The 19,550-nt window shown below is 59.5% G+C and overlaps 2 protein-coding genes across 4 annotated transcripts; both read right to left on the bottom strand.

Annotated features, from left to right (window-relative positions):
• Nucleotides 1–205: 205 nt before the first annotated feature.
• On the bottom strand, nt 206–8,295 carry RHOC (ras homolog family member C). 3 transcript variants are annotated; one of them, XM_066203842.1, is made up of 6 exons: nt 8,198–8,294; nt 6,871–6,943; nt 1,888–2,045; nt 1,539–1,659; nt 1,110–1,240; nt 206–971 (listed from the first exon to the last, which is right to left on the bottom strand). In XM_066203842.1, the coding sequence occupies exons 2-6, from the start codon at nt 6,875–6,877 to the stop codon at nt 798–800; spliced, it is 591 nt and encodes a 196-aa protein (XP_066059939.1). In that variant the 5' UTR covers nt 6,878–6,943; nt 8,198–8,294; the 3' UTR covers nt 206–797. The 3 variants fall into 3 exon arrangements, with proteins under 3 accessions (XP_066059939.1, XP_066059938.1, XP_066059940.1); XM_066203841.1 differs by having other exon boundaries at nt 6,677–6,943; nt 8,198–8,293; XM_066203843.1 differs by lacking the exon at nt 6,871–6,943 and having other exon boundaries at nt 8,198–8,295.
• A 1,850-nt stretch (nt 8,296–10,145) lies between these two features.
• On the bottom strand, nt 10,146–19,085 carry PPM1J (protein phosphatase, Mg2+/Mn2+ dependent 1J). Its single transcript, XM_066204026.1, has 10 exons — nt 18,794–19,085; nt 17,530–17,635; nt 16,734–17,057; nt 16,130–16,242; nt 14,440–14,524; nt 12,795–12,913; nt 12,561–12,624; nt 12,298–12,405; nt 11,995–12,146; nt 10,146–11,725 (listed from the first exon to the last, which is right to left on the bottom strand). The coding sequence occupies exons 1-10, from the start codon at nt 19,051–19,053 to the stop codon at nt 11,578–11,580; spliced, it is 1,479 nt and encodes a 492-aa protein (XP_066060123.1). The 5' UTR covers nt 19,054–19,085; the 3' UTR covers nt 10,146–11,577.
• Nucleotides 19,086–19,550: the final 465 nt, after the last annotated feature.

The following is a 19,550-nucleotide window of genomic DNA, read 5'->3' as shown; positions in this document are numbered from 1 at the left end:
TGCCTGGCCCTTCCAATGCAAACTGCTTCTTGGCCCTTCTGCAAGCACAGGGTACTGAGCCCTGGTCCTCCGCCAGCAGCTGAAGCGAGAGGGGCTGGGGGCCAGGCAAGTCCCCACCCTGCAGCACAAGGCCCCCAGCCCCAGGCTGGAGCCTGGAGCAGCGAGGGGCACAAAGGAGACCCAGAAGAACACCACACAAGCAAAGTTACAATTACTAAAATACCGGTTTGCATTTATTCTCCCAATTATGCAGTTGGGTTTACTGCTGCCAAGTCCATGACCGAGGCAGACTGGAAGGCGGCAGCACCGGCAGAGCTGGGCTCACGTCCCGGGAGGAGCTCCTGGCAGCAGCTGAGCCCAGCTCTGCTCACAGACAGGGCGAAGGCTGCCCAGGCAAGTCTGTAACACTGGTGTGTGCTGCCTGCACGGCCAAGGAGAGCAGGAAAAGCACACCAAGGGCCTGGCACGCCCCACACGTGAGCTGTGACCGGCACCTCTTGCTTCTTTGGCACCGGCCCAGAGCTGGGAAGGAGAGTGAACACCGCAGCAGTGCCCATGGGAAAGGCAAAACCAGGGAGCTCAGTACAAAACAGGGCAACACAAGCACCCGGCCCACGGAGAGCAGCGGGTACTGAAGGCACTGGCCCCTCTCGGCCCCAGAATGTCGCAGGGACACCCTGCGAGCGCGGGTGGCAGCTCTGGCGCAAAGGGTTCGGGGCAGGTAGTGGCAGCACGAGGTCCTGCTCGGGCCGTCCCTCCCGGGCAGGGCAGGCGGGGGCCGGTGCCTGCCGGGCCGCTCACAGCAGCGGGCACCCCCTGCGCCTCTTGTTCTTCCGCACCTGCAGGCCAGCACGGGTGGCCATCTCAAACACCTCCCGCACCCCCTCCTTCGTCTTGGCCGAGCACTCGAGGTAGCCAAAGGCGTTGATCCTGTTGGCCATGTCCCTCCCCTCCTCTGGCTTCACCGGCTCCTAGGAAGCAGTAAAAACAGGGTTTGGAAACGCTGCCAGAACACAACAGCAACTGCCCTTGGGGCACCCAGCCCTTCCAGCCAGGATCTGGTATGGGTAGAGTGCCTTGCTGGCTGGGGGACCCAGGGCTGTCCCCACCTGCTTCATCTTGGCCAGCTCCCGCCGCGTGTGCTCGTCATTCCGCAGGTCCTTCTTGTTCCCCACCAGGATGATGGGCACATTGGGGCAGAAGTGCTTCACCTCTGGCGTCCACTTCTCAGGGATGTTCTCTACAATAACCACGCACGGAATCTTATGAGCTGTGGGGCTGCTACCCCACAGCATCCTCACAACCCCAAGCTTTTCCCGTTGGAGCAGGGAGAGCTCACCCCACAGCGAGCATCCTCCTCTCCCGCCACCTCCGCCCAGTCACCAAGTTCCCAGCATTTCCCTGAAGTGCACACACAGCCAGGGAAGGCTCTGGCAGCCTCGAGGGGCAGCATGGGCCCTTCCCAGAGCCCAGGGGGCTCAGTAGCAGCACCGAGTCCTGTGGGAGCCCCAGGTTCCCCCTCAATCCCCAGTCCCTACCGAGGCTATCCGGGCTGTCAATGGAAAAGCACATGAGGATTACGTCTGTGTCCGGGTATGAGAGGGGCCGCAGCCTGTCATAGTCCTCCTGTCCTGCTGTGTCCCACAGGGCCAGCTCAACCTGAGAGGGGAGAAGGACATGGCTCAGTGGCTCTGCAGGCCAGGAGAGACAGATTTATCTTTCTCCAGGTCCAGTTGTGCACTTCCTCAAACTGGGGTAGGTTCAGGGTGACCCAGAAATGCTGGAGCCCTGGGGCTCCTCTGTGCACACAGAGCACTCCCGGCAACAGCCCTGGGCGGTGGCGCTGCCAGCGCGGAGCAAGGAGCTGGGAATGGCAACGGCCCTTACCTGCTTCCCATCCACCTCTATGTCAGCAATGTAGTTCTCGAACACGGTGGGCACGTAGACCTCGGGGAACTGGTCTTTGCTGAACACGATCAGCAGACACGTCTTTCCACAGGCACCATCTCCCACGATCACCAGCTTCTTCCTGATGGCCGCCATCGCTGTGGGGACACAGGGAGCAGCTGAGCAGGACAGAGCAGCACGGGCAGTTCATGCTCCTGGCCCCCCAGATTCCTGTGCACAACAGCCTGGCAGATACCAGACACAAGCACCTGGGCACATGCCACTGCGAGCAGTCAGTGACAGACAGGACAGAGGCTCCCCCAACCCTCTGCCAGACACCCCTGCAGCTCCCACACACACCAGCTCACGGGCACCACAAGAACTGGCCTGACTGGAACCATCTACAGCCGGCACTGCTGCTGTGGCTGGGAGAACTGTCCCCGCTGTGGTCAGAGCCGGTGGCTGTACGCAGGGGGGTGACAAACCACTCTGCCTTCCCCAGACATCCAACCCTCCCTGGCTTTGCTGTGCCACCACCCAGGTAACCAGGATTTTACACAACCTCAGAGTTCCATGCTCATGCTGGGTTCATTTTAAATTATAAATCGTTCAGGGCAGAAACTGCTCTGGGTTTCACCCCAGCATGCTCACCAGACCCCAAAAAATCTGAGCAGCTGCTGGAACAGGCCCAGCCAAGCTCTTGGAGGTCTGGGCAAGCAGGACCTGTGTGCCTGGCACTCGGCACTGGGCTGGCCCCATCCCAGCCTGTCTGAGAAAGGAGCCTTTGCCACAGAACCAAGAGAGCCCACGCCAGTCATCGCTCAGCAAACAGAGCTGAAACCCCACGAGAAGGCAGCGTTCTGCCCCAAGGGAAAGGGACGCAGTTCTGCAAGGAAAACTACACCTGGGCATCCCTCACTTTCAAAAGGGATTTACAGCTGAGCCTGAGAACCAGCCAGAGAGCGAGTTTTCACCCAGACCAGACCCTGCTGTAGCCATGGATCTTTGAAGGTTCCAAGCATTTTGGCTCACAAGCTGAGGCAGGAATGGTTCATGGCTGCTGAGTGCTCTGGAGCTGTTAACAAAAATAGAAAGCTGGCACTTGTAAGGTGAGAAGAGTGAGAATCAAGGGCTGCATCCGGAAGGATGTGACGCTCCTCAGCTGGGATCCTCGGTGCCAGGCACACATCCCAGTGGAGCAGCATGTCTACACGAAGGTGAGCACATTTGTGCAACACCGAAGTCAGAGAAAAAAAGGAAAAGGTGCTCCAAAGGGTCCCTTCCAGGGACCAGGGGCACTTTTTAGGGAGGCAATGCTGAGCATGGAGGGGGAAACAGCTCCTGTCCCTATTCCTCATGCCCTGCTGCTCCTGCCTGTCCCAGCTGGGCCAGGTAAACCCACAGTGCCACAGAATCTTGAGGCTGGAAAAGATCTCCATGATGCACAAGTCCAACCCTGTTGCAAACCACCCTTCTTGTCCGACCAAAGGCTCGTCCTCTCTCCAGCAGCACGTCCACAGCACAGAAAAAGGAGAGTTCAGGGAGAAAAAAGCCTGTTTATTTGGACACAAAGCTGCTTTGCCCACAGTAAAACATGATATGCTGCCTTGTGACTCCGTATCTCCAAGAGGAAAGGCAGTTTGGGCCATGCCAGTATCTAACCCACACCACCAGGCAGATAACAACATCTGCATTGTAAGGAGCAGCAGATGCCCAAGGACACAAACACCCGCCCCCAGGGACGCCAGGATCTGCCCATGCCCAGTCTGCAGACACTGGACGGAAACCAAAACCAAGCAGGGTGGCCCTGCTGCTGCCCAAGTGCTGCCCTGCCCACGAGCGCCCTGCGAGGGGGGCGGCAGATGCCCCAAACCGAGCCCAGCCACCACACCCAGAGCTCCTTCCCACGGCCTCCAGCGCCCTCGCTGACCCGGGACGGCTCCGGGCCCGGCAGCTCCCAGCCCGGCGTGATGCCGAGCGGTGACTCAGAGGGCAGAGGCACTGTCCCCACCCAAAATCTCTGCACAATTCATTCCATTACTCAGGAGAGCTATCCAGAAATAGCCCATTACTAATCCGGGGCTGCAAAGGCGAGCAGGGCAAGGAGGCTGGAAGAGCTGTGAGCCCCAGGGTCAGCCGGGTGCCCCCACCCGTGCCCTGGACCCGGCAGCTGGCACAGCACCAACACCAGGTGCCAGCACCTCTCTGTTCCAGGAGAGATGAGCTGCTTTGCCAGAGGATGCTCTTTTGCTCACCAGGATGAGGCCAGTCCCTGGGATGAGGATTCTGATGCAAAGATCTTTGCACTGTTGCCAGATTATGAGCAGATAAAAAGACTGGAAAACGTGACAATTTCATGAAGACAAACAGGGCAATCCCAAGCACAAATGCAGAACTAAGTGAGAGCAGCCCTGAGAGGAAGGACTTGGGGATGCTGGTGGATGAGAAGCTCTACATGACACAGCAGCGTTCACTGGCAGCCCAGAAATGCCCCTGTGTGCAGGGCGGATCCCCCAGCCTGGGCAGCAGGGGAGGGGGAAATTCTGCCCCACGCAGGTGAGACCCCACCTGCAGAGCAGCCCCAGCCCCGGGGTCCCCACCACAGGGAGAACACAGAGCTGCTGGAGTGAGGCCACAGAGCTGGAGCCCCTCTGCTCCGGAGCCAGCCTGGAGAGCTGAGGTGCTCGGCTGGAGAAGAGAAGGCTCTGGGGAGACCTCAGAGCCCCTCCCAGGGGATGGTGAGGCCCTGGCACAAGCTGCCCAGAGCAGCTGTGGCTACCCCATCGCTGGAAGAGTCCAAGGCCACGCTGGACAAGGCTTGGCACAACCTGGGATGGTGGAAGGGGTTCCTGCCCATGGCAGGGGGTGGATCAAGATGAGCTTTAAGGTCCCTTCCAACCCAAACCATTTTGGGATTCTGTGACAATCTGAGGACAGCTTTACTACAACTGCCATCAGGCCAAAGGATTAAAAGCACACGGTCATCCATAACAGACACGGAAACCGAGATTTTAAACTCTGCCAAGCGCCAACCACCCCAAATTACAGCCAGCGCTGCCCAGCCCACGCCGGCAATCAAACTGGCAGCTCCCGGGTGTGAGCAGCACTTGCAGGGCCCCGCTGGACATGCCTCCTGCTCATCCATGGAGATAACAAAAGGGAGCAGCAGCTGAGTGCCAGCATTTCCCGCTGCCAAACCCCGCAGGGCTCCCGTGCCCATCCCTGCACCTGCTGCTGCAGGCAGGCTGGGCCCACACGGGGTTTAATCTGTGCCACCACTGCCAGCACCACCCGAATCCTGAGCAGGCATCTCCTCCAGCTCACCAAAGGGCTGCAACATGACCCCAGATTGCTCTGTTCTACTTTCCAAGCAGCTATTTCAAAGCCATCACCATAAAACAGTCGGGCTCCAGGGCAGCCTTTGTGCTGCTGGTCGCTCCCAGCTTTGTGCCTCAAAATGTGAAGTTCCTGCTGAGCAGGATATGGGGAATTCCTCTGGCAGCAGGATGTGTCCATCATCCAGTGTGTGCTATGGGGACTCAGGAACAGCAGGGAAAGATGTTAATGCTTTGAAGGACTCCAACCAGGGACAGAAATCTTTCAATGAACCTCCTCAGCCAGACTCTACTTCCTAGAGGTAACAGAGGGATTTTGTTCTAAGGAAGAAATTCCCAAGCACTGCTGACGGCCCCACCCTGGTCAGACCGGTCACACCAGGGATCACAGCCCTGGCCAGAGGCACAGCTCTGAAGTCTGGGCAGGGCTGGGGGGAAAGAGCTGTGCTGGGAGCAGCCCAGCACAGGCAGAGACACCCCCCGCAGGGGTACCCCCAGTGCTGTGGGGCAGTTCCACTACAGAAATGGTTTTAGCAGTTTGGACTCACTGGCACAACGATGAAGTAAGTAAACTTCCAAATTAAAACCCCACAGGAATGCCCACTGTGGGGAATTTCACCTGCTGAGACACCTAAGCCACGGCCAGGGCAGTACAGGACAAGTCTTGGCCACTGTTGCAAGCACCAGAGGGACTCTTACTACAGAATCATAGAATCATTAAGGTTGAAAGGCAGAAAGAATTTCCAAGGGCAGGAAGCACACAGGGGATGCTAAGGGGAAACGCGACGGGCGGGGCAGCGCCTGGGCTGCTGGGCAGATCACAGCTCAGGACCATCCAAGCGGTGCTGGCTTTGGCAAAGCAGCATCTGCAATTTCACGCTCATCCAGCGGCTGGGCTGGCCCAGCTGTGCAGTTTGGGCAGCACAGACCAGTCCTCAGCCCTCGCCCAGGCCAGCAACCACCACTGGCACCCAGGGCTGACCCACACGCACCCACACCACCCCTGCCCACTGCTCCAGCCTCCTGGCTCGCCTGCCATCCCGCCTGCCTCTGCTGCCAAAACCAGCACCAAGGAAAACGTCCGTATTCGCCTGAGAGAGCTGCCCAAAACCTTCCTCAGACCTCTAGACCTGCTATATCCAAACAACAAGTGATGGTAAAAAGAGGAGCTCGACCCAGTGCTCAAGTTTAGACCTTACCCATTTTTTTTTGAGATGTTCTCTGGGCACAACCAGGCAGGCTGGGCTTAACACACACTCCAGCAGCAAAGTGCACCTGTCCAGACCCAGACCCAGAGCAGAGTGTCCAGGCTGGCTCATTTTCATTGCTAAATCCCACAAAAAACATCCACAAGCAAAACAGAGAAAGGAACTGGGAACAGAAGAATTTGAAAGCCTAAAAAAAGTTCAAACCACAAGTGTTTGAGCATTGTGGGAAAAGCTGCCTGCCCTTACCTCCTTTTCCAAAGGACATCATGCCATGTTCTTATTTTACCTCCTGCAGTAGTGACAGCCTTCCCAGCCTCACGGTAGCACAAGCGTCTTGCTGAAAGCTCCAAATAACATGCCACAATCTCAGCAGATGCCTGTACTTGAGCAACGCCTGCCTGCCCCAGCGCCGATCAATATCTGCTAATACAATTCCTTACTTTTCATGGCAATACGCCTCTCCAGTGCAAACGGCAAGTTGGGAGGTGAGCCTGGTTAAACGCTCCTGATCACCTGTAGGAAGACAGTGACTTGGCTTATTTTCCACTTATATGTTTCCCTGGAGAAGCTGGACCTGTCAGGAACCTGGATGCAAGCGAAAAGTCCACAAAATCTCTTGCAGTCTCTACCTGAGCTGAGGACGAGGAGCTGGACATAAACTGAAACTGTTCGGACACCAAAAGCACTCGGCTAAATAGAAACAGAATGCAACTGGTCCCCATGACACAGAGCCAGCCAAACCGCTACCTCCAGCCTCCAGCTTCCTGACCGGAACACTTTCCCAGGGATGTCAGCCTGGGGGGCTCAGCCCTGCTCCCAGCCCACCGCAGGCAGAGGCAGCCCAGGGATCACACTCCCCGCTCCCGGGGGTGCTGAGAGCCGGGGGCTGGGTTCAGGGAGGCCACTGAGAGACTTGGCTGCAGACTGCTAGTGCTGGAAAAGGCCACGCAGTCATGCTTTTGGAATGCTCCCCTGCTCCTAAGACATTACACAATCATTTCCCCTCCCCGCAAGCCCCCCTAATATAAATGTTTAAGAATGAGCTCAGCAGTAAGGAAAGGGAACTTTTTTTCCTTTTTCTGAAGAAAACACAGAGCGGCCACTCCATAAGCAAGGCTGTACGTGGGGACACTGCTGGAGCGGGGGCTGTGGGGAGGGATGTGGGACGGGGCAGCAGCCCCCGGGCTCTGACCCCAGGTACAGACACTGCCTGGGAGACAACTGAAAATCGGGACCCACAGCCCAAGGCCACCCTCAAGGGATGACAACCTGCAGTAACCGAGGGGTGCAGCTGACCCACCCTCACCACACCCAGGGACCCCCACCCCGGCACACCCACCCCGCCCAGCAGCCCGGCCGGCCCACCCACCCTCTGCCCTATTCCCTACCCCTGCACTGACCCCACAGCCCAGTAACCCCACCTCTGAGCCCACACCCTACCAGAATCAGTAACCCCACATCCCACCATCCCACAACCCCGGATCTCAGTCCCTCCAAACCCCACGAGTAAACCCCGACCCCAGTTCCCCCAAGCCTCACCAGCAATCACAAAGCCCTGTTTCTCCAGACTCCACCGGTGACTTAGACCCCATCACAACCAGTAAACCAGACCTGCACCCCCAGATCCCGGCTCCGGCCCCACTCCTTACCAGTACCCCCCCACCCCACCAGCAGCCCCACGCCCCAGCCGCGCCCTCCGGCACCGATCCCAGCCCCCGCGCCGCCAGCAGAGCCCCCCGCCCCGCTCGGCTCCCCCGGACCCCGCACCTCTCTCCGCCGCTCCCCCGACCCGCTCCCGCTCCCCTCTCCGGCCCCGGCCCCGGCGACGCCGCGCGGCTCCGGGCACCGCCCCGGCCGGGGCCGCCCGCCGGGGGCGGAGCGGGAACGCGGGGCCGTGCCGAGCCGTGATGGGCCGGGCCGTGATGGGCTGTACCGGGCCGTGATGGGCTGTGCCGAGCCGTGATGGGCTGTACCGGGCCGTGATGGGCTGTACCGGGCCGTGATGGGCTGTGCCGAGCCGTGATGGGCTGTGCCGAGCCGTGATGAGCTGTGCCGAGCCGTGATGGACTGTGCCGAGCCGTGATGAGCTGTGCCGAGCCGTGATGGGCTGTACCGGGCCGTGATGGGCTGTGCCGAGCCGTGATGGGCTGTGCCGAGCCGTGATGAGCTGTGCCGAGCCGTGATGAGCTGTGCCGAGCCGTGATGGACTGTGCCGAGCCGTGATGAGCTGTGCCGAGCCGTGATGGACTGTGCCGAGCCGTGATGGGCTGTACCGGGCCGTGATGGGCTGTACCGGGCCGTGATGGGCTGTGCCGAGCCGTGATGGGCTGTACCGGGCCGTGATGGGCTGTGCCGAGCCGTGATGGGCCGGGCCGTGATGGACTGTGCCGAGCCGTGATGGGCCGGGCCGTGATGGGCTGTGCCGAGCCGTGCGGTGCCGTCCCGAGCCGTGCCCCTGCCAGCGCTGCTCCCCGCCCGGCTCCGGGACACCCGGAACCCCCGTGGTTCCCCCGGAGCCCGAGGGCGCCCCGAGGGCGCTCTGCCGGTTCAGGTTCCCCGGCCAGGTGGGGAGGGGGCGACCCCAACTGCCGGGGGGCTGAGCTGCTGCCCCCGAGCGCCCCAGGGCCGGGTCAGAGCAGCAGCCAAGAGCGCTCCCTTCCCACTGGGACAGACACGGGGGTGGCCGGCGGACATGCCCTGTCCCCAGGGTCCCCTCCACAGGGGCCCGGGCAAGGGGGCTGTGTCGTGTTTGGCGCCGCACTAAGGTGACCCCAGGGCCACTGGTGGGGCTCCGGCTCCCCGTGCCCACCACGGGCGGGAGGGGGGAGGACCAGGCGGCTGCTCCCCCCATGACATCCAGCTGCAGGGCAGAGCTCCTGTCCCTCTGCCAGGGAAAGGCAGCCCCAGGAGCCTGGCCCAGACCCAGGCTCATAAACCGCTGCTATTTTAAGGGCTTGCAGACAATTTTTCTTAATTTATCAAGCCCCAGGCCAGGAGTGGGTTCCAAAGGAAATGTTTCCTTAGTAAAAAAGGGAACCACAGAGGAAGCTTTAAATGCAGCAGCCTCTGCCTCCTCGCCTTATCCAACAGCCGGGCAGTGACCTGGAAAACCAGAGCCAGTTCTCAGCCGCCAGCATGAAAAGGAATGTGCTAGGAGAACAGGGCTGTGCAAACAAGTGTGAAGAGAGCATCAGGAGTATCAGGGGTACCAGATGGCCGTCAGAGGGACGTGGGACAGCAGGGATGCTTCCAGCAGGCAGCCCACCCTCCAGACAGAGGCAGCTGCTGCTGGAGTGCCTGAACTCCCAGAGAGGGATAGTCACATTCCTTGGAGCCACAGCCTGCCCCTCTCCCTTCCCTGCCGACAGGAAAACCATTCGCCTTTTCTCCCTTCCATTCCCTGTGCAATGTTTCTGTTCCCACCAGGCTGGCCACTGCTGCCACCTCCCAGCCCGCCCCAGGGGTCCAAGACCCCCAGGCAGCACCATGCGGAGAGTGGCAGCACACCAGTGGTTCCCACTGCCCACGGGCGCTGGATGGACACTCCATGAGCTCTGACCAGTGCCAAGGGCAGATGGACAGCAGCTCACATGGCTCTGCGCAGGCCTGTTTGCCTGCCTACATAAATTAATCAAAGCTAATTGGCTTTTCAGTAAGTCCTCTTTGCAGGAGCTCTGCAAAGAAAGACTTTGAAGTAGGACTGCGAGTGGCAAAACCTTTATTTAAACACACAGTGCTACACAAGGACAGGCTCCCGGCCTCAGCACCACTCCCTGCTCCCTTCAGTATGGATGCCAACAGGTTCCAATCTCCTGCATAACTTTAACTTTCCCTTATGTGCACCCAGTTTATTTACATCTCACTGGTTACAGGAGACAAACAACATTCACCAGAGGTGACACTTGACATGAGCTGGCTGCACCCGGTGACAGGACACAAACTACTGGTGCCACGGAGCCTTTCCCAAACAAGGGACCATGGCCCAGCTCTCCCCATCCCCACAGTGCCAGGATGGGACAATCCCTCATAGTTTAGGAGGATGCAACACTCTGCAGAGGTCTGGGAAATGGATGCTCCAGGTCAGAGACGTGTGTGATGCAAAAATCCTGTGCAGAGATGAACTGCTCCAGCTCCCCACTGCACCAGGTCTGGGATCATTAAGGAAAACGTGGGAGCTGTCTTTCCCTGCCCGGGTCACACCAAGCTGCTTTTACTGTGGGTTCCCAGCCCTGGGCTAAGCAGATCCAGTGCAGTTAAGCTGTTAAGCTCACCTGAATAGGGCAGCTCTGTGTGAGGCTGCTAACTCAGAATGACCCCAAAATATAGACATACATTCATAGACTCCCCACACCAACAAAGGATTAGACATTTCCAGCTCAGCTCTCCTGTTAATAAATAATTGGCTCCAGAAGCACTGCAGTGATCCAGGGCATGAGAGGATGGGCGTGGAAGCTGTGGCAGAGCCAGTGCTGGTGCAATGGCTTTTCCCTTCTCAGGGCTCTGGGTGCATGGCAGAGCTTGGTCACTGCTCCAATCTCCCAGACTGGAGACTGAGACAAGGTCCCTGACAGAATGAAGGTGTGAGGGGCTGAAAACTAGGAGCACAAGGCTGGGATGGCCATTGTGGGGCCACCACTGGACTTGTGCCAGGCTGAGCACTGCCCAGCTGCCCGTAGGACTCTACTCCCAGTCACATCCCATCTGAGCCCCAGCTCCAACAGCAGCTTCAGTGTCACTGGCCAAAGCACCACAGGGCAGGAGACAGGGGGTGACTGCAGCAGGTGTGAGTGCCCCAGCAGCCCCCAGGCTGTCACACAGCACAGCCATGAGGCAAAGGACACCCCGAGGAGCCGAGGAGCCCTCAGGCTTTTCACAGCATTGAGAACGTAGCAGCATAAAAACATCCCTCAACCCCAGTGCTCATCCTCTGTCCAAGGCCTCTCCCTCTCCGCCTGGGACTGGGATGCAAGCAGGTGGAGGGGGATGCTCTGGACAGGAGCACAGACTGAGGCTCTGGGTTTCTTACTCTTCTTGCAGCTGGCTCAAAAAACAAGTGCTTAGATTAGGGGTGGCCCTGAGGCAGCGTCAGTGTCCCGCTGGTCTCCATCCAGGCAAGGGGAGCCCCGCTGCCCCAGGCTCATTCAGCATCACGTGTAGTTGCCGGGGCCACCCAGGGGGATGACAAAAACAGAGATGTCGTCACCAGAGCCCAGCTTGTCATTGGCCAGCCGCCAGCCCCGCTCCTTGAGCACTCCCCGAGACCGCACCACCAGCTCCTGTGCCACCATGGTGTACCTGCAGGCAGAGCAGAGCACGGCTCAGCAGTGACCCCAGACCGCTGGTGCAGCATCAGGATGGAGGGAGGGAGGGAGAAGCTAGAGCAGCTAGAGGTGCAGGAAAGGGTCCCTTGGAGAGATCCAGGCTCAGATATGCACATCCAGGGGAGCAATGCACGCTGTGGAGCCCAGAGCGACGCGTGGCCACAACACTGCTCTGAGGAGCAGGGCCAAGGGGAGGTGGTGGAGTGCACAACGTGCCTGTCACCCAGCCCACTTGCAGCTCACCTGCATGGGTCATTTGGCTCGTAGCTCGTCAGCACCTCCATCACCACACCAGCCACCTCCTTGTCATTGGTGACATCCCAGAGCCCGTCGGTGCCCAACACCAGAACGTCGTCAGGGCAGTGCTCGTACTGCGTGAGGTCATAAACCCTGACCTGGCAGGACACAGGGCAAGATGCAGGGGTGAGAGGCAGGGAGGCAGAGGAGGCTCCTGCTGCACTGGGCATATCGTGGATCTGGTCCTGCTGAGTGGCTCTGGCCATCGCAGGAACCCCTGGGTGTGATGTGGCTGGCAGCCAGGCTTACCTCTGGGAAGCAGGACAGGAAAGGCTTGATGTGGATGTTGGAGCTGAACACCTTGAGGTCATGGTCTCCCAGGCCTCTTGTGACCCCTATTGTGGCCATCATCCGAGCCTGGAGAATGGTGGAATCAAAAGAGAACTTTATCTCCAGAGCAGCTTTATCTCCAGCTCCTATCCCAGCGGAGAATCGGTGATGGGCTGAAATCCCCAAAACAGTGAAAGCAGGCAATAAACCACCCCTGCCAAGCTTCTGGCACAGTGCCTTACCTTTTTGCCTTCCCCAAAAATAAGTGGAAACTTCAGGTCATCCTCTTCTATCTTTTTGTAAGCCCTGGTTAAAATAAGCCAGAGACAAGGTGTCAGCAGGTGAAGACTTCCGGCACTGACCACTTGGGACCTGGGTACCCGGTGCACCAGAGCCCCCTGCCCCGTGGGATGGGGTGCCAGGGATGGGCAGCCACCACAGCAGGAGCCCAGTGCCACCGGCGAGTTGGGGGTTACCAGCCATTCATGTTCTGGTCCCTGTAGAGCATCTTCTTCCCCAGCTCCTTGGGCTGGATCCTGCGGGGGAACTCCAGGTGTGTGAACTCCTTCCCCAGCAGCTCGGGCCTTAGCAGTGCCTGCAGGAACAAGTGTCGGCTCAGCCACAGGGCTGGGAGAGTGGGATCTGTGGATCCAGCCCTGCCCAGATGAGGATCCACCATCCACCGGGACTTTGGCTACAACATTCCGTGCTGGGAGGACTTCGGCTGCTCCAGAGCCAATTGAATAGGTGCTGGAAAAGCAGCTTCAAACCCCCCACCTGTGCTAAGCCAGAGGGGAAACGAGCTGAGGACAGCCATGCCAGCACTCAGCAAGAAGGTGAAGCTTTTGCATAGAGAGTTTTGGGAAATAAAGATCTCCAAAAGGGATCAAACAATCAAACCCCAGCAAATTCCAGGAGAAGCTGGAATTTACCCAGAAGGAGCCATAGCTGCAAACCTCCCAGGATCCCAGGCTCAGCGCAGGGCATGGCACTCACCCGAGGAGGAGTGATAGGTCTTTTCTGAAACAGTGTCCCAGCTGTGACCGTGACAAGGGACGAGCAGCAGCACAGAGCCCTAGCCAGGGCAGCCCCAAGCCCTCATGGAGCACAGTGTGAAGGGGACCAGGAACAAGGAGTGTTGGAAAATGCCAAAGGGAAAAGAAAAGCGGGAAGAGAAGAGGAGATCCGTTGGGAAGATGGGGTGGCAGGGGCTTGGTTCAGAGGCATGGAGACCCCCAGCCCACTCTGGGGGAGTCCTGAGGCAGGGCATCTTGTGGCAGAGCAGCGTGTGCCTGTCCCCAGCCTGCATCCTGCCCCTCACAGCCAGCTGAAGAGGATTCTGATCACAGCAGTTTCTTCCTCTCGGTCATTCAAAAATAGATTCAAGAAAAAAACACCTCGGTGTTTTCGCAAGTACATTGCAAGCCAGGAAGTTTCATCCAGCAAGACCTTCTCCAACACAAACTCCTCCTCCCCTGTGCTGCCCTCAGAGAGATCTTTATAACCTTAAAGAGTCGCCCTGGGTGGCACCAGGGGATTCATCCAGGAGAGGGATGGAGCTTTCAGGGCCAAAGACAGAAACCCGTTGGCACACATCAGCTCCAACGCTCCAGGGAGCAGCCAGGAAGAAACTAGGACTCAGCAGGAGCACTGCAGCTCCTCTGACAGGAAAAGGGAGCACGGCGGATGGAGGGAGGAGACCCGCTCTCCTCCAGGTCACAGCAGCCCAGGCAGGGGATGCTCCCTGTTCCCTGGACAGCCACAGAACAAGATGGACCAAAGTGGCTCCACGCAAACCAGTCCAGCCCCACGCCGAAAGCTGGGCTCTCCACGTCCCAGCTGTGCCAGGCTCGCAGTCACAGACCCTCACACTGAGCCCGCAGCAAACCAGGGCTCTGCCAGCCACAAGATGCCCCCGTGCCAGCTCCCTGCACCCCAGTGCCTCTTCCCATCCCAGGGAGCAGCCTGGGATGGACAAGTGCCAACAGCAGGTCCCAGCCACGGGCTGCCCTTGGGTCCAGAACCCCGCCACGGCAGCAGCCCAGCAGGCAGCACAGGGGACTGGGAAGAGGTCAGGAGGTGTTTCAGCAGGAATGAGGTTAGAAGAAAGGTCTTTCTTACTAAAAACTGCAGCCTCTGCCTCTCTGTCTCTGGAGTAAACTCCCTGGACATTGGAATGATTTCCCCATTACGGATGATAATGGCCCTGCAATGAAACATGGAAGGATGAGATTAGAGAGAAGGAGACCTGGCAGAGGAGCTGAGCCTGGCTCTCCAGGGCTGATTCCCTGGAGTGGTGCAACCCCTTCCCCTCTGCTGCCCACTCTCTTCCCAGCCTGAGGTGGGAGCTTCTTCCTGGATTCACTGCCCCCTGGGCAGGGCACGGCATCCCTCCCTCCTGTGCAGGAGAGGGGCAGGAAGGGAAATGGGAGAGAAACACGGGGCAGAGAGGAATGAAGCAGGAAAAATCAAAGGATGGGATATGGTTAGAAAAGGAGCAGCCCAAAGGTGGGGCACCATCCTTTAGAGGGGAGCTGCAGGGGCAGAAATTGCCTGCAGCAGGACACAGGTGCACGTGCCCATCCCACACCAGCACTGTCACTAGCTGCTGGGGCTGCTGCTACAGATTAATGTCTCAAAAAAACATAAAGGTCTGATTATGAGATGTTTCTGGGTGTCATGGTGGGGTCAAGGATCTCCAAGACTGGTGGCTGTGAGTCTCCTCCACTGACGTGAGGCCAGGCTGAGTTCAGCTCTGGCAGTGTTTGATACCTGGGAAGGCAACACAGACTGTTACCCAGAGGCACAGTTACAACCCCAGGACCCTGTGTGTGCTGCCATCCTGCATGGCCCGTGCCTGGCTGCTGCTGCCGTGGAGAGGAACCTGCATCCACAAGCAGAGGTATGAGGGACCTCCTTCTTCTCTGTCCCAGAGCTGGAGGCACGTCCAGCCTCAGAAAATTGACCGGAGCCTGTATTTGCTGGTCTGACATTGCTGAGGACAAGGTAACCTGCAGTAAATAAATACCCAGTGCAACTGCAGCTGCCGCATTCTTGGAAATGTTCAAGGCCAGGTCGGACAGGGCTTGGAACAATCTGGTCTAGTGAAAGGTGTGTGCAAATGGCAGGGGATGGAACAAGATGAGGTTTAAGGTCCTTTCCTATCCAAACCATTCTTTGATCCAATGATAAACACAGGGCAGCTCAAACCAGCTTCACCTGCAGTCTCACTTTAGTGTAAGGTGGACCTTCTGCCATTGCCTGGGGGTAGGGGCACACACGGGTGCAGTTACAGTAGCCCCCCCCCCCCCCCCCGTAAATACATATGGAAATTAAAATTCCTGGTCTCCAAGCTCCCACTGCACTTGTCTGCGCATAGATTTGTGTCCTTTTCCTGAAACAGGTCACTGTTATGAAGTGCATTCTAAAATGACTTCTTGCACATTTTTGAAAGCTTTGCTGAGCACAGTTTTCTGGTGCCAGCAGCAGGGGCCAGGGCGTGGTCCAGAGCCATCTGGGTAGCAGAGAGGATGTTGTTAGGAAGGAAGGGAGGGAGCACATCCCAGCCTTTGGGAAGCAATTCTACAGCCCTGTCTGTGCACCCAGCAAGCCGAGATCACAGCAGGGGACATTGTCCCCAGGGCATGGAGCGGGCAGGGGGTGACTCTGCCCAGTTCTGCCACCTTCACCCTCCCCTGGACAGGGATGGAGCTGGGTGTTCCTCACCAGCCATCCCTCTGGCACCTCCCCACTCTGCTGGGGTGTCCCCAGTCACGGAGCAAAAGGTGAGGGCTGCCCTGTGGGGCTGTACCTGCTGTCCCCAGCGTTGGCCACGTAGAACTTGCCCATGAGGTAGATGGCAGCCAGGGCGCAGCAGCCGCCGGGGAGGTGCTGGGACGCCCGCTCCCGCTCGATCTGGTCGTCCTGGGGAGACACAGAGGCTGCAGGGTAGGTGGGCAGCCCCAAGTAGCACCTGACTGCCTCAGCAGCACCTCAGCTCCAGGTGGGAAGCAGTGACCAGGAGGGGGCCTTTCCCCACACAGCCATGGAGTGGCTGTAGGGCTTGGGGGGCCAGGGGTCTTGTGGGGCAGCCAGGGATGTGGTTTCACTGGGGCAGTGGGACAGGCAGGAAAGAGCGAGACAGGAGGGGAGCAGGTGGGCCTTCTGGAAGAAAGCGTAATGAAGCCTTCTGCACACACACAGGCCTGGACCCCAAAGCCTCTGCATTCTGAAAGCTCAGAGTGCGGAGCATCACAGGGCCCTCTCTGAGATCACCGTGCCTGGAGCCCTCTCTGCAATCCCCTCCTTGCTGCAGGGCTGCCTTTCACCAGTGGGGTCAGCCTGATGCAGACACAGACGGCAAAGAGCTGCTCCCAGGGGTGCCCTAGATGATCCCACAGGCAGAGGATCCTCACCATGTGCTTAAAGGCGTTCTCAATGGCCCCGATCACCAGGCTCTCATGGGACACTGCTTTCTCCAGGTGAAACCGTGGCACAGCATCGTTTGGGACCTCCCCGTGGTCCTCTGCAGAGGACACCTGGTTGGGATCTGCAGAACCGGTCTTTGTGTCGTGCGGCAGGCAGACGGGAGGCGGGGAGGGGTCCTGCAGGATCTCCACGAGGTCCCGGAGCTGCTCACAGATGTGCAGGTGGAGCCTCTCAGATGCCATGACAGCAGCACCGCTGCCCGCATGGCCATCGAACAGGGCCCAGTAGTGGAAATAAAAACCTTTCCTGCCCTGCAGGGAGAAGAGGGTCGGTTAAATGAGCCTGCAAGGAAGCAGATGGGATGGGGGATTCAGAGCAGCTGGAGCCACCAGCTGAGGACAGTGACACGAGTCTCACAGGTCTCAGTGAGGCAGGAGCAATGTGGGCAGCTGACCAGGGGTGTCGGGACACGGCTGATCCCTGCCTGGAGCCCACCCCAGACACCTCGTGCCTCCGGCAGCCTCCAGGGAAGGGGAGGCCCCACAGCACCAGCACAGCCGCCACCTCTGCAGCCCAGCAGGGCACGAGGGCCACTGCTGTCCCCGGGGCAGCCAGCCCTGCTGGGGTCACATGGGGATGGAGGATGGTAGGAGCAGGCAGAGGGAAGGGCCACAAACCAAGGGAATCCACAGTGTGCACACATTGCCACGTGTCCCATCCCATGCCCTGCTGCTGGGCATCTTCTCTGTCGTGCCCCAGCTTGTGAACCACCACGGCTCTCACCCCATCCAACTCCCCACAGCCCCTGGGGCTGGGCCTCTGCTCCACAAACACCACCTCACAGCATGCCTGGTCCTCGTTGTGCTGGCTCTTCCCCGCATTTATCACCCTGCCAGGAGGAAAAAAGGTATAAAGGCCCTTTCTTTCACATCATGTTCCGGCAAACACCATCCCGCAGCACCTCTTCCCCCCACCCCCAACCCTCCACTCATGCCCCATGTCCCCAGGGATGCCCTGCACAGGTGCTCCTGCCCTGTCCCAGGTGTCCCAGACCAGTTGTGTGGGTTGATCTGGGTCCAATTGTCCACACACCTACCAAGGGAGGTGACCAGAAATAAACTGGGTTTGCTGAAGGTCCCTAGTACTGCCCCGAAACCTGCATTAGCCTCAGATATACAGCCCCGGGACACACTGAGAGAATCACAGCCACACCCATGTCCCATCCCTCTTGCAGGGAGCTCAGGGAATGAGGGTGATGATGATGATGATGAAAAAGGCAGAACTTTGGCAAAAAGATTCACACTGACTTTTCCCAGCCTGTGCTGACACAGCAGATTTCAGGTCTAGATTGCAGAACCTGCTCACAGGATGAAGCCGTAAACACAGCAGGGTGATTTTTCTTTGGGCAGACCTTCCAAGTGGTCTGCAGGAAGAACTCTTGGGATACCAAAAAGGGGATTTTTTTCACTCTGGGTACTCCTACTCCACTATTTCCTGGGGAAAATCAACACCTCATAAAGCTCTCTAGGATATCGGGAAGATCAGCTCCAGGAAGGGATGCAGGAGTGGACTGACAGCACTAAGCAGCAAAAGCCTTCAAAGTCTGACCTTCCCGCCCGCTTTCAGTTAGGGCTGAAACTCGCAGCTAGTGAAAGAAGACAACCAGGTCCTTGAAGGGGAAGTTTCAGTCTCACTTGCAAGAAAGCCTCAGCTCCCCCCGAGTCCTGCCAGAGGCGCCGCACCTCCTTCGCCCTCGGTACCCACCGGTGGCAGCGAGTCTTGTGCAGAAAGCGCAGAAAACAAAACGGGCAGAAGAGCCTAAACCCCTCGGGGTCGCTAAGAGCACAGCCCGCCGCTGATGCTCTCCCACCACGGGCATCCAGAGCGCCCGCTCCTCGCTGCCGCTGCTGGGAAAGGGACAGAAGCAACTCACCGCCCGCCGCGACCCATTTTCGTCCCCAAGGTCCCCGCTTCAGTGCCGAGCGGTGCCATCCTGCCCTCCCCGCTGCAAACCTCGGCTCCCGGCCCCGCTCCCGGCCCCGCTCACTCTGCGTATCCCGTGCTCCAGGGCAGGCGGCGGCGGCCGTCCCGGGGGCTCTGCACCGCCCGCCCCGTGTGGTCGTCGGCGCGGCGCAGCTCCTCGGGAGTCAGCTGCAGGAAGGCCGGCCGGCAGAAGGCGGCTGGCGGCGGCGATCCCCGACCGGCCCCGGGTCCGGCCCCGCCGCCCCGCGGTTCTGCGGGGGGCTGCGCGCCCGCGCCCAGCCCCGCCGCCAGCTGCGCCACGGCGGCGCGCACCCGCAGCAGCATCCCGAGCCCGGCCGAGCGGAGCCAAACCGAGCCGAGCCGAGCCGAACCGAGCCGAGCCTCCGCCCCGCCCCGCCTCCCGCCCCGCCGCGGTGCGGGGGGGGAACCAGGCGCGGCAGCAGCGCCGCAGCGCGTACCCGCATCGCCCGCCGTTATCCCGCAGCCGGCGGAGAGCGAGCCCTCCCGGGTAATGAATCCCCCGCCGTTATCCCGCAGCCGGCGGAGAGCGAGCCCTCCCGGGTAATGAATCCCCCGCCGTTATCCCGCAGCCGGCGGAGAGCGAGCCCTCCCGGGTAATGAATCCCCCGCCGTTATCCCGCAGCCGGCGGAGAACGAGCCCCCCCGGGTAATGAATTCCCCGCCGTTATCCCGCAGCCGGGGGGAGGTGGAGGCCGAGCTCTCCCGGGGAGGGACCCGGCACCCCGCCGGGAGCCCCGGGGACACGAGCCCTTCCCGGCGCAGAAAATGCTCCGGGAAAGTCTTTTCCCGGCTGGAGGTGG

This window comes from Chamaea fasciata, unplaced genomic scaffold (assembly GCF_029207755.1).
Source record: "Chamaea fasciata isolate MVZ Bird 193981 ecotype frontalis unplaced genomic scaffold, bChaFas1.0.hap1 SCAF_25, whole genome shotgun sequence".
Classification (NCBI taxonomy): Eukaryota; Metazoa; Chordata; class Aves; order Passeriformes; family Sylviidae; genus Chamaea; species Chamaea fasciata.
The sequence above is the reverse complement of the archived record's forward strand: the minus strand, read 5'-3'. Positions and strand labels throughout refer to the sequence as shown.

Coding starts and splice junctions, on each gene's coding strand:
- RHOC (XM_066203841.1), bottom strand. CDS start 6,698: ATGATGTCCTTTGGAAAAGGAG. Junction 2,046..6,676: donor GATGTCCTTTGGAAAAGGAG/GTAAGGGCAGGC, acceptor GTGTCCCCACAG/CGATGGCGGCCATCAGGAAG. Junction 1,660..1,887: donor TAGAGGTGGATGGGAAGCAG/GTAAGGGCCGTT, acceptor CTCCCCTCTCAG/GTTGAGCTGGCCCTGTGGGA.
- PPM1J (XM_066204026.1), bottom strand. CDS start 19,053: ATGCTGCTGCGGGTGCGCGCCGCCGTGGCGCAGCTGGCGGCGGGGCTG. Junction 17,636..18,793: donor TGGAGCACGGGATACGCAGA/GTGAGCGGGGCC, acceptor TCCTCCTGGCAG/GGTGATAAATGCGGGGAAGA. Junction 12,625..12,794: donor GACCAGAACATGAATGGCTG/GTAACCCCCAAC, acceptor TATTTTAACCAG/GGCTTACAAAAAGATAGAAG.